This window comes from Gopherus flavomarginatus, chromosome 1 (assembly GCF_025201925.1).
Source record: "Gopherus flavomarginatus isolate rGopFla2 chromosome 1, rGopFla2.mat.asm, whole genome shotgun sequence".
NCBI lineage: Eukaryota > Metazoa > Chordata > Testudines > Testudinidae > Gopherus > Gopherus flavomarginatus.
This window is the reverse complement of record NC_066617.1, coordinates 152621694-152635202: the sequence shown is the minus strand read 5'-3', so window position 1 is coordinate 152635202 and position 13509 is coordinate 152621694. Positions and strand designations below refer to the sequence as shown.

At 46.9% G+C, this 13509-nt stretch overlaps 1 protein-coding gene across 3 annotated transcripts in view; it reads right to left on the bottom strand.

Moving 5' to 3' along the window:
• Positions 1-11949: 11949 nt before the first annotated feature.
• The window catches only part of EPHA1 (EPH receptor A1), a 71708-nt gene continuing 70148 nt past the window's right edge, over positions 11950-13509 (bottom strand). For all 3 annotated transcript variants that reach the window (XM_050943424.1, XM_050943441.1, XM_050943431.1), the window contains one exon: positions 11950-12974. In XM_050943424.1, coding sequence (XP_050799381.1) covers positions 12896-12974 — 79 coding nt within the window. In that variant the 3' untranslated portion in view covers positions 11950-12895. The remainder of the gene's footprint in view (positions 12975-13509) is intronic.

The window sequence follows — 13509 nt, the reverse complement described above, 5'->3', positions numbered from 1 at the left end:
CCTTATTTTTATGATTCTGAACATACTGTGAGTACGAATAAAGCTCTGGCACTTGAAAGTCAAACTATTAATGCAAATAGAAAATTGCATTAATAGAGAGGCAACTGTCGTCTATCTCTCCAAAGATCACTCGCAAACTGAGAAGCAACTGACAGCTGAGGCATCCCACTAGCAGCTTTGTGGTCATGTGAATGCTTGATGCTTCTAGCAAGCAAGAGTTTGTGTATCTAATTCATAGGCCTTTCTAGCCTGAATAAGAATCAGGTGGAAATAATGCTTGTTGCTTTACACACACATTCTTGCATTCATTCCATCACTTCACAAACATCTACTGCTAGCGATGCCTTGGTGCATTAAGTGTATATAAATGCTTTATTTGACTGACTGTCACTGTCAGAAAACCCAGTACCTCTTATTTTGCCTGGTCTTGCACATATGCGTAATCTCTTCTGCCTGATACTTATTTACAGCTGACTTAATACTTCTAGAGCTGTGGGAGGTGCTCTTGAGTTTTTTTGGTGCTGAAGGCTTCTGGTTTGTGCACTGAGCACTGTAAGGTGTGTGTGCATTACATATGCATCTTACAAGCATCTCCTGTTACAATCCCATAATGTTAGTCTTATTGCTTGCTGAGTTGTGAGATCATATGCACAATGAAACATGCTTCACCAACTTTAGTGCATTTGAAAGCTCAACATCATCTTAACCTAGCCTATGTATATCGAATGTAACCTGTTGCTTGTAATAAAACTCATTGTTCCTGGTGGCAGGAAACAAGGGTGGGAGAGTTGAAAGCAACACTGCCAATTTGAAACTCATGTTTCCCTCTGAATGCTTCATCTCTATTCTAAGTAACCCCCAAGATCACTAGAAGTGAAAGAGATTAGAGAAATATTCTCCTTTTGTTTACAATGTGTATTTGATAACATTGTCTAGCCATTTTTCCTGTTGATGGTTGGTTGCCCTTCCTGTATATGATATCACTCAAATATTGCTCTGGGGAAGCTCATGTTCAGCCTGTTCCCCAGGTTCTGCACAAAGGTATTTTACTTGCAATAGGTGCAGCAAAGGTGAAGCTAAAGGGGTAGCTGGTGAATATATTGGGGGGGTCTGTATGTGTGGAAGGGACAGGAGAGGTAGATTCCCAAGTTGCTCTTGAACTGACCTAAAAGATCTGTCCACATCTAAGCTGGGCACCGGAAAACTATCATTGCCTGAATGTTTTGAAATTAGCTTAAGTTTAACTTTCAGGTTTACGGCACCTCTAGTGTCTTGCTGAAATAGGTATACCGGCAAAGCAATTGTTGTGTAGACAAGGCCTTAGTTCCAGTAGTTGAGTCCTTAAAGGCCAAAGACTCTCTTGCAGTCTATAGATACATAGCTATTGCTTGTCACATATACATCCCATGATCATAAAACTTGCCATGGAACCATTGGGTTAGAAGGGACTGCAAGGGTCATCTAATCTAGTCCCCTGCCAAGATGCAGGATTTACTGCATCTAGATCATCCAAGACAGACTATCCAGACTCCTTTTGAAAACCTCCCGTGAAGAAGCTTCCACAACCTCCCTAGGCAGCCTGTTCCATTGTCCTACTGTTCTAACAATGAGGAAGGGTTTTTTTTTTCCTTGCTGTAGTTTGACCCCATTACCTCTTGTCCTGACTGTGGCAGAAGAGAACTTTTCTCCATCTTTTTTTAATGGTAGTTTTTCAAGTATTTGAAGATGGCTGTCAAATCCCCCCTCCCCAGCCTTAATCTCCTCTTTTCCAAACTAAACATACCCAGTTCCTTCAGCCTTTGCTCGTATGGTTTGCATTCCATCCCTTTGTCACTTGCCTCTGGATCCTTTCCAGTTTCTCTACATCCTTTCTATGCATTGGTGACCCAACCTGTACGCAGTACTCCAGCTGAGGCCTAACCAGTGGCAATTAGAGTGGTACTATCATCTCCTGTGACTTGCATGCTATGCCTCTGTTAATGCAACCTAAAACTGTATTAGCAGTTTTCTGTTGGGTTTTATTGCATTGCATTGCAGACTCATGCTGAAGTTGTGATCCACCACAGCTCCCAGATCCTTCTCAGCAGTGCTGCTGCCAAGACTGTTTCCCCCCATTCTGTATTTGTGCCTTCGGTTTTTCTTCCCCTAAGTCTAGCACCTTGCATGTGTTTCTGTAGAATTTCATTTTGTTGTCTATAGCCCAATCCTCCAATTTATCACAATCTCTCTGAATTTTAGCTCCAAGGAATTGGCAAACCCCTGCCCCTTACAGCTTTGTGTCATCTACAAACCTGATCAGTGTGCTCTCTATACCTACATCCAGGTCATTAATAAAGATGTTAACATTGGACCTATAACAGATTCCTTTGGAACCCCACTTGAGACCTCCCTCCAACCTGACATCATTCCATTAATAGTTACTCTTTGCAGTTGTTTAACCATTTTTTTATCCGCTTAATAGTAGTTCTACCAATCCTGCATTTCTCTAGCGTAGTTATCAAAACATCATGTGGGACTGTCAAAAGCCTTGCTGAAGTCCAGGTATAATATGTCCACCATGTAGCAGGGGTGTGTGTGTAGTTAACAAAAGCCTTTCTGCAATACACCTGTGTGCGTGCTGGGGGTCAATAAAATTGGCAATAGGAAATCTAATTCTGGATTTCTTGTGTGCATTTAAACCAGCAATATTTCTTGTTGGTTTCTTTGGCATGCTTCCTGTAATAGAGATGCTGAAGTGCTTGTGTTGGCATACAGAGACTGGCCCAATGACCTAATACCTAAATGTAGTTGTTGCTAGGATGACCACACACAGGTGAAAAATTGGGACAGGGGCTGGGAGGTAATAGGTGTCTACATAAGACACAGCCCCAAATCCCTATAAAAATCAGGACAGTCCTGATATTTATAGGGATATCTGGTCACCCTAGCTGTTGCATACATGAAACTGCACAACAGGACAAGAAGTGAAGCATAATATTCCATCCCATTGAAATGGCATGGGAGAGTGATTAGGAGTATAGAAAACGTGCACTGCTGGCCTGAAAAATGCAATTTTGCAGATGGCAAACTGGATCTTTTCCAGGAAAACCAGTCTCACAATTGGTTTGGGGCAGTGATCACTCTACAAGCTAGACAAAATGGATACTGCATCTACTACTGCAGTGGTCACCAACCAGTCACTCATAATTGACTGGTTGATCCTAGAACATGATCTCCAGTGGTCCAGTGTGGCTGCCACTAAGGCAGACTCTCTACTTTGGCTCCATGCTGCTCCCAAAAGTGGCCAGCGGCCCTCGGGGAGGGGGGGGGGAACAGGGGTCTCCCTCTGTGTATTGCTCCTGCCTGCAAGCACCCTGCAGCTCTCCCTGCCGGAGAGAGGCTGCACGTGGAGCCACATGCATACTCCCCAGGACTACAGGGGTATGTTGCCCCCTTCCAGGAGCAGTGTGGGGCCAGGGTAGGCAAGGACCCTGCCTTAGCCTCACTGTGCCTGCCACTGACTGGAAGCTGCCGGAGGTAAGTGCTGCCTGGCTGGAGGCCAAGGCCCAGCCCTGACCTAACCTCCCCCTCGCAGAGCCAGCACCCTGCACCCCAACCCACTGCCCCTGGCTCAGTCCAGAGCCTGCACCCCGTCCTGAACCCCTACCCCAGCCCGGTGAAAGTGAGGGTGGGGGACAGCGAGCAGGGTGGGACTTTGCAGAAGGGTAGATTCTTGGTTGAAAAGTGATCTTGGGGTGTAAAAAGGTTGGAGTCCACTGTACTACTGACTGTTAGTGTTCCACCAGGTGTTGCTGCTTGGTTGTGCCCCCTATTTTTAGTCTGGGGGTATTTTCATGCTGCTGTTCTTCTGCCTAGCTTGCCTGGAATTCTGGGGATGTGCCATTATCATTTCTGAGTACAACATAAATACTCCAGTGACAGATAATGGAATTGCATTTGTTTTTCTTAGTGCACTAATTCCTCACCAATTGTAGCCAACAGGGATACAAGTCCTAGAAGTGCCTTTGATTGCTATCGAAGCAATCTTGCTCAACATGAAACTGATGAGTAGCCCCTCAAATTGGAGCAGTGGAAGGGGGGAGGGATAGCTCAATGGTTTGAGCATTGGCCTGGGTTGTGAGTTCAATCCTTGAGGGGTCATTTAGGGATCTGGGGCAAAAATCTGGGGATTGATCCTACTTTGAGCAGGAGGTTGGACTAGATGACCTCCTGAGGTCCCTTCCAACCCTGAAATCCTATAATCTTGTGTTGGGAGAACTTGGACTAGTATGCCTTTTTGGAAAGGTGGTATGGAACTGCAGCCTGCTCTTTCCTCCTGTTCCCACCACACTGGAACGTACTTCTAGCCAACTAAACCTGTGATTGATGGAGGGGCATTTTGAGAACTGATTGGTCTTTGAATTTAATTTAAGGGTTTTTAAAAATCTTTCTGCTCCATAAGTTTGAAAATGGCTTATGGGAAGCTTGCTCTCCTGTGTTTAAAAAATAAAACTCACCACTATTTTCAGCCAATCTGAACTGATATATTTGAAACCTGTTGGTGACCTTAAGAAGAATTGGGGTAGAGAATTTCTTTTTCCCCATGAACATTTTGGTAGGTGAGGGGAATTCTCAAAAGAAAGGGTTTCATTTCTTGACTATCTTCCTCAGTTTAATAAAAAATTGTAGGTGGATTGCACAGCACTCCCTATAGTTTCAGGTTGTCGAACACTTCCCATAATAAACTCTGTTTTTCAATTACTAAAAATTGCCCAACTCTTTAAGCCTGAAATTTCCCATGCTTGGGCTTTGAGATTTTTTTGTTTTGTTTTTTGTCAGAGCACAAGCAGTTCAAGCTTTTCTGGGATTAGGGGTAGGGAGAAGGTAACTTTGGCAATGTGTGTAAAACAAAATCAGCGGTAACACCTCCATAGGTTAGAGTAGGAATTAAAAAACTGACCTATCATGTTGAGAGAAGTTGTCTTTTGTTGTACCTGTGACTTGCCAAGTTATCTGTGCCTCTGACCATCTCACCATTTGCCCAAGCTCAGTGCAACTTACTCTACAGGTGTTCCTTAATTTGCAGAATGTTCCAAGTGCACAGGCTCTCAGTACTCCTTTGTTTAGGGGAAGATGCACTAGGCTTGAAGTCAGTGGAACAGGGCCTCACTTATAGCCTTTTCTACTGCCTGGTGTTAACATTTCCGTATACGTCATAACCCTTGTGGCTAAACAAGGCTACATGTCCTTACCCAAGGGGCAGACAAATATTCTTCACTCTACAGCTGGAGTCAACTGAGAAATTGCACAAGCTCATGATCCCATTACATAATACTTTCCCTCCCTCCCCCATCCACTGTAAAGGATAGATAGTGGCTGAAGAAGGGTTGCTTGTGGGATGCCTATCATGTTGGAAGATTGCATGAAAAAAGATGGCTTTGTGTTTAAGCCCCTGGATTGGAAACTAGGCAGTTTTTCTGTGTCTGACATAGACTTCAAGCTGCTGCTGGGCAAATCACTTAAACCAGAGGTTTTGCAAGGTTGGTAATTGTATGCTCCTCATTTTCTGGAGGCCACTATGAAACACCTATAACCTGACTTCTCAAAAGTGCAGAATGCTCTCAAGTGAAGTTGGAGACAATGGGAGCAGAGGATGGTTGGTGCATCAAATGGGACTTAAAATAGTGGTCATACACAACTTTGTCTCTGTGCCTGTGTTAGTTCCTCAGCTACCTTATCTCTAGCTCTCAGATGTCGGGAAGTTACATTCAGTTGTGTGGGAAGCTCTCTGACGTTGTTGAAGAAGCCCATGAGGAAATGAATATTTGTTCCTGCAGTCAAGAAAAGAGATATTGGATAGCTGCCTCAGGCCTGGTTTACAGTTTTAGATTGAATTTAGCAGTGTTACCTCGCTTTAAGCCTCAACCTGTCCACACGATGAAGCCTCCATCCCTTTTAAAAAAATTATTTATTAATTTATTTATTTTTACTTAAAGGGCTCTTTAAATCGATTTCTTTACTCCACCTCCAAGGGGATTAGCGCTGAAATTGGTTCTGCCGGATCAAATTTGAGGTAGTGTGGATGCAATTCGAAGGTATTTGCCTCCGGGAGCTATCCCAGAGTGCTCCATTGTGACCGCTCTGGACAGCGCTCTCAACTCAGATGCACTGGCCAGGTAGACCAGAAAAGGCCCGTGAACTTTTGAATCTCACTTCCTGTTTGGCCAGTGTGGCAAAGTGCAGGTGAATGCAGATCTCATCAGCAGAAGCGACCATGATGAAGTCCCAGGATCGCAAAAGAGCTCCAGTGTGGACCGAATGGGAGGTACGCGATCTGCTGGCCATATAGGAAGAGAAATCCGTGCCAGCTGAACTCCGTTCCAGTAAACGAAATGCCAAAATGTTAGAAAGTCTCAAAGGGCATGAAGGACAGAGGCTATAACAGGGATGCACAGCAGTGCCGCATGAAAATTAAGGAGCTGAGGCAAGCCTACCAAAAAAACAGAGAGGCAAACGGCTGCTCTGGATCAGAGCCCCGAACATGCCGCTTCTTTGATGAGCTGCATGCCATGCTAGAGGGTGCAGCTACCATTACCCCGACCCTGTGCTTTGACTCTGTCAATGGAGAATCACGCAATACGGAAGCGGGTTTTGGGGACGAGGAAGACGATAGCTCAGAGCAAGGAAGCAGAGAAACCGGTTTCCCCAACAGCCAAGATGCATTTCTCACCCTGGACCTGGAGCCAGTAACCGCCGAACCCACCCAGTGCCTGCTCCCAGACCCTGTAGGCGGAGAAGGGACCTCTGATGAGTGTACCTTTTGTAAATATTACACATGAGTTAAAAGCAAGCGTATTTAATTTACCTTGGCATTCACAGCCAGTACAGCTATTGGAAAAGTCTGTTAACCTGTATGGGGGTGGGTCGGAAATCCTCCAGGGACATCTCCATAAAGCTCTCCTGGATGTACTCCCAAAGACTTCGCAAAAGGTTTCTGGGGAGGGCAGCCTAATTCTGTCTGCCGTGGTAGGACACTTTACCACACTAGGCCAGTAGCATATAGTCAGGAATCATTGCGTAACCAAGCATGGCAGTGTATGGTTCCGGTGTTTGCTGGCATTCAAACAACATCCATTCTTTATCTCACTGTGTTATCCTCAGGAGAGTGACACCATTCATGGTCACCTGGTTGAAATAGGGTGCTTTTCTTAAGCGGGCATTCAGAGGTGCCCATTCCTGTTTGGCTGTGGCAGAATAGAAATTTTACCTGCTGTTAGCCACATGGGAGGGGAGGTGGGAAGAGAGGTGAAGCGTGAGTTATCTTTCTCACTGAACAGGCAGGCCCTCAATACAGGAGGCAAAATGCGACCTTGTAACGAAAGCACATGTGCTGTGTAATGTGAACAGCAATGTTTAACATGAAAGAGTGTATCCATTGTTCTCTAAAATGTCTTTTTAACTACCACTCTCCCTTTTCCTCTACCAGCTACAAATGTTTGTCCTTCGCAGAGGCTAGCAAAGATTAGAAGGCGAGAAAAACGCACTTGGGCTGAAGTGTTCTCTGAGCTGCTGTTCTCCCCTATTGACAGAGCACAGCAGAATGCGTGGAGGCAGACAATGTCAGAGTGCAGGAAAGCACAATATGAACATGAGGAGAGGTGGCGAGCTGAAGAGAGGAAGTGGTGGGCTGAAGATGATAGGCAACGTTATCTTGCTGACAGAAGGCAAGAGTCGATGCTCAGACTGGTGGAAGATCAAACTCATATGCTCCAGTGTATGGTTGAGCTGCAGGAAAGGCAGCAGGAGCACAGACAGCTGCTTCAGCCACTGTATAACCAACGGCCCTGCTCCCCAAGTTCCATAGCCTCCTCACCCAGATGCCCAAGAATGCGGGGGGGGGGGGGGGGCTTCCAGCTACTCAGCCACTCCATACCAGAGGATTGCCCAAGCAACAGAAGCTTTGAAACTTATTGAAGTTTTAAAGTGCAGTGTGGCCTTGTCTGTCCTTCCCTCCTCCCCCACCCAACCTGGTGCTTCCCTCATTCCCCCATCCCTCCTGGGCTACCTTGGCAGTTATCCCCCTATTTGTGTGATTAATTAATTAAGAATGCATGAAGGTGAAGCAACAATGATTTTACTGCCTCTGCAAGCACTGATTGAAGTGGGGAGGGGAGGGCGGCTAGCTTACAGGGAAGTAGAGTGAACCAAGGGTGCGGGGGGTTCATCAAGGAGAAACAAACAGAACTTTCACACCGTAGCCAGTCCAGTCATGACACTGGTTTTCAAGCTTCTCTGATGTGCATGGTGCTGTCCTGTACTCTTAATAGCCCTGGTGTTTGGCTACACATAATCAGCAACCAGGTGATTTGTCTCAACCTCCCACCCTGCCACAAACCTCTCCCCCTTACTCTCTCAGATATTGTGGAGCGCACAGCAAGCAGTAATAACAATGGGAATGTTGGTTTTGCTGAGGTCTATCTGAGTTGGTAAACTGTGCCAGCACGCTTTTAAACGTCCAAATGCACATTCTACCACTATTCTGCACTTGCTATAGTTGAACAGCTCCTGACTACTGTCCAGGCTGCCTGGGTATGGCTTCATGAGCCATGGCATTAAGGGGTAGGCTAGGTCCCCAAGGATAACTATAGGCATTTCAACATCTTCCATGGTTATTTTGTGGTCTGGGAAGAAAGTCCCTTCCTGTAGCTTTTGAAACAGAGCAGAGTTCCTGAAGACACGAGTGTCATGTATCTTTCCTGGCCATCCCACGTTGATGTTGGTGAAATGTCTCTTGTGATCTACCAGTGCTTGCAGCAGCACTGAAAAGTACCCCTTTCGGTTTATGTACACGCTGGGTTGGTGCTCCGGTGCCAAGATAGGGATATGGGTTCCATCTATCGCCCCACCAGTTAGGGGAATCCCATTGCAGCAAAGCCATCCACTATCACCTGCGCATTTCCCAGAGTCACTACCCTTGATAGCAGCAGCTCAGTGATTGCATTGACTACTTGGATCACAGCAGCCCGCCACAGTAGATTTGCCCACTCCAAACTGATGCCTAACTGACTGGTAGCTGTCTCGCATTGCAAGCTTCCAGAGGGCTATTGCCACTCGCTAGTGAACTGTGAGGGCTGCTCTCATCTTGGTATTATGGCGCTTCAGGTCAGGGGAAAGCAAGTCACAAAGTTCCATGAACTTACGCATGCGAAAGTTTCACAGCCACTGGGAATCATCCCACAACGCTATGCGATCTCACCAGTCCGTGCTTGTTTCCGGGCCCAGAATTGGCGTTCCACAGCATGAACCAGCTCCAATAACACCATGATGTGCACATTGCTGGGGCCTGTACTTTGTGAGAAGTCTATGTCCATGTCTATGTCCTCATCACTCTCGTCACTGCACTGCCGTTGCCTTCTCACCTGTTTTTGCTTTGGCAGGTTCTGGTTCTCCATATACTCGAGGATAATGTGCGTGGTGTTTACAGTGCTCATAACTGCCGTGCTGATCTAAGCGGACTCCCTGATCCCAGTGCTATGGCATCTGGGCTGAAAAAAGGCGCGAAATAATTGTCTGCTCTGATGGAGGGAGGAGCGACTAATGACATGGCTTACAGGGAATTAAAGTCCACAAAGGGGGTGGCTTTGCATCAAGAAGAAACACAAACAACGATCACACAGAGTGGCCCCCTCAAGGATTGAACTCAAAACCCTGGGTTTAGTAGGCCCTTGATTTCATGGAGGCACGGAGGGAGGAAGCAAATGAATACAAAACAAATCAGGTCTATTTCTTGTTTTGATCAACTTCATCTATCTTTCACATCTTTAGGCTAGCAGTAGACAGTTCAGTTTGACTCCTAGCCATCATAATCTCCTGAGTGCTCAGCAGAAGATGCTGTGTTACAACTTCTAGACATCATCATCTTCTGGCTGGGTGGCAGAAGACAGTGTAGTAGGACTACTAGCCAGGGTCATCTCCTGGGTGCTTGGCAGAAGATGGGAATGACCTGGCTGAGTCACTCCCATATCTGTCCAGGTGCTCCTGACTGACCTCACTGAGGTCAGCTAAAAGAGTAGCCAGGAGTACAATGCTAATAGCTACCAATCATAACGTCCCATCTGCTGCTAAAAGGCAATGAGCTGCTGCTGTGTAGCAATGCAGTCCTCTGTCTGCCAGCACCCAGGAGACTTATGGCGATGGTCAGCTGTGGGGGCTCTATGCTTGCCGTGGTATGGCGTCTGCACAGGTAACCCAGGAAAAAAGGTGTGAAACGATTGTTCGCTGTTGCTTTCACCGGAGGGTGTGTGTGTGTGGGGGGGGGGGACTGGGTGGGTGGAAGGGGTCACATGCACCCAGAATCACCCACAGCACTGTTTTTGCCCCATTAGGCATTGGGATCTCAACCCAGAATTCCAATGGGCAGCAGAGACTGCGGGAACTGTGGGATAACTACCCACAGTGCAATGCCCCAGAAGTTGACGCTGGCCTTGGCACTGTGGCTGCAGTCCGCCGACTTAATGCACTTAGAGCATTTTTTTGTGGAGACACACAATCGACTGTATAAAAATGATTTCTGAAAAACTGACTTCTATAAATTCAACCTAATTTCGTAGTGTAGACATACCCTCAGTGGCTGAGCACCATTGTTCTTGTGCACTGAATGAGGGAAGGGTCCTCGGGAAAGATAGTATGTGACTGTGTAGATATTGTACCCCAATGTATACTAGGATTACAGCATAAGAGAGGATGGTAGTAGGGAATTTGTTATTGAACTTGGGGATTGTGAATAAATGTGGCTATTGCTGTGCCAATAAACTATTTGTCCCTGTGTTTACTCTGCCACTTTTGGTGTTGAGTAGAAACCAGGCTGCATCACATTTCTGAATCTACAGCAAGTAGGTTATCTCATCAGCCGGCTATGTTCCAGTTTATTAAGACAAATGTTTAGTTTTAGGTCAATAAGGTCAAACTGCCCTAGTTGAAAATCAGCAAGACTTAACACTGCTGTTTAAAAACTGATGAAAGCTTTAACAATGGCTGTTCCAGATGGAGGCCTGCACTCTCTTATTGCCTTTCATTCTGCATGGACTTGGAAGGCAAAAGTCTAGCTTGAGTTCTCAACATCTCTTCCTGTAGCATACAGCACTTTTGGTCCTCTCTCCATGGCCCATGTGCCACTAGCACCCTGGGTCAGCAGCCCTCTTCCTCATGTCCTTGCCAAGAGCAATCAGATTTCCTGCAGCACTAATAAGGACTGGGGGCCTTATGTGAGCAGATCAGCAGCATGTGGTGTGGTATCATGCAGTTCAGATAACTTTTCTTTTTTTTGTGATCAGCTGCACAACTAATCTGAGGGAGGGGGAAAGACTGTCTTCTAAACACAGAGCCAGGAGTAATGGTGTCTGGAAAGGGCTCCAGCCTGGGGCTCCTGTTCAGCAACCTGCATTGTTTATCATTACTGTAATTAAAATGCGCTTCAGTGGGGGTAGGAGTTTTCCTGGGAAGGATTTGACATTCTGGTGTCTGTCTCCCTTGAACAGGGTCTCTCATGCAGTGTGGCTGCAGAGTTGACAGTCGTGTCATTTCCACAGCAGCAGCTGGGAGTGCCTACATGGGTTTCACTTGAGTGCTTGCATGGCTGATGTCTGTCAGATCTTACAGTGCCAGGGCAGCCAGTTTGGGCTGGAGCTGGGAGATCCCCAGGACCAACACAAGTGGTGCAGTATTAATAGATACGGCAGTAAATCCAGCCCCACTAGTGTGAGGGACTCCTGGGGTTGAGTGCCTGTTGGGGAACAGGAGAAGGTATAAGCCAGCTCAGGTTTGAGTAGTGTGACAAGAGATAGCCTATGCCCAGCATAGTTGGCCCTTACAAAGCTCACCCTGCATCTGGGCGCTGCTGAAGGAAAGCTCCATATAGTCTCCACATACTAGTCAAGGAAAGCTACAGAGCCCCCACCTCTGCCACCAGTTTATTTACAAAAAAAGTTACAGGCCACCATGCCTTCCCCCTGAGCACTGAGACTTAAAAATTCCATATTTTTTTCCACACAGGAACAATCTCCCCCTTGGAGCACATTTGGAACAGGCTGCAGAAGAAAACAGGTGACAGGAGAAGGGGAGATACAGGCCACACATGGTGGGGTGGGAATAGCCTTGCTTCAGCATTAACCTTGCTTCTGTCTCATGAAAGAAACTGGGACGCACATGAGCAAGAGTAGGGTACCCCATTTCCTTCTTTTTCAGGCTCTTTCCTCCCTCACAGGGAGGAGGGGGTGGTGTATAGTGGGGGAAGGAGTATATCGTTACTTAGCATTATTGGCAGATATACTTGCTGCAAAGAAAGTTAAGAATCCTTATCCTGATCTCTGCAGCTGCTTGTACCTGTTTCCACCATAACAATCAAATGGGGAAGGCAGACGCACTGTTGCAGCAATGGGGAACATATGCTACAAAGGTGGTAGCGGGGAAAGCAGGGATGGGACTTTCTGTTGCCCCAGCCCCTGTGTAGGTTCCCCAGAGATTCTTCTCTTCAGCTCTTGTCTCTCAACAGGGGCATCATTCCATGTGCCTGTGCATCCCTAAAGATTTCCCCCTCTGTACCACTCAGACCTCAGTCTGTGCTGCAGGGGCTATTTCAGTGCTGCACAGAATATCATACAGAGAATGTCAAGTGTTGGAGCTGAAAACGGTGTCCTGGCTCTGGTGTATGTATAGCACTCTGCAACCTCGGTGCAGACACACACATGGATGGAGCAGGCAGAGCAGAGGAGGCAGGTTTTGCAGGAGAGTTCTTTTTGTCCTGTTAGTTGCTTTGATCACCTCAGTCTCTCTTCTTGGAAACAACTGCCATGGGAATGGCTCCAAGTGATACCCAATAGGCTTGGGAATGTTGGTAGCTTGAGGGCCTGAGGCCCGGTCACTCCTTGAAGCCCTGGATGCTACAGAGAATCCTCTTCTGGTGGCCTGGAAGTGACACCCCCATCTTTTTCAAGTCCCTTAAAGAGATTGGGGGAGGGAGAAGAGAAAGATCAGCTGACTCACTGCTCTTGCTCCTTGGTGGTGGGGGAAGGGAATGGCACACAGCTACCGTTCATTCTGTGGAAATCAAACCCTGTGATCTGTTCCTAGGTCCAGGCACTTCTCCCTGCCTCTAGCTTAGAGCTGCTGCCCCCCAGTGCCCTCCCCTGTAGTCAATGGATGTTGTGAGCCCGCTGCAGGGCTGCACGTCACTGCTGCCATCACACTCAGCAGCTTACTCTTCCTGCCAGCTCTGTCTTCTTGGCATGAGGATGTGGGATGTGGAGGGAGGAAGATGGACACCCATGGCACTGGACCTAAATGTCACTGCTGTAAATAATCCACCTGATACAATTGTTGTTGTTCCCTCCCCCAAATAAACCAGCCTCTTCCTACATTCCGCTCCTGTGGCTCCTGCCCCTCCTGTGGGCAGATGCTTCCTTAAATTATGTACTTACCATACTCCCCTAGTGCTATGCATGCTGGTCCCAACCCCTCCCATTTCCTGACATC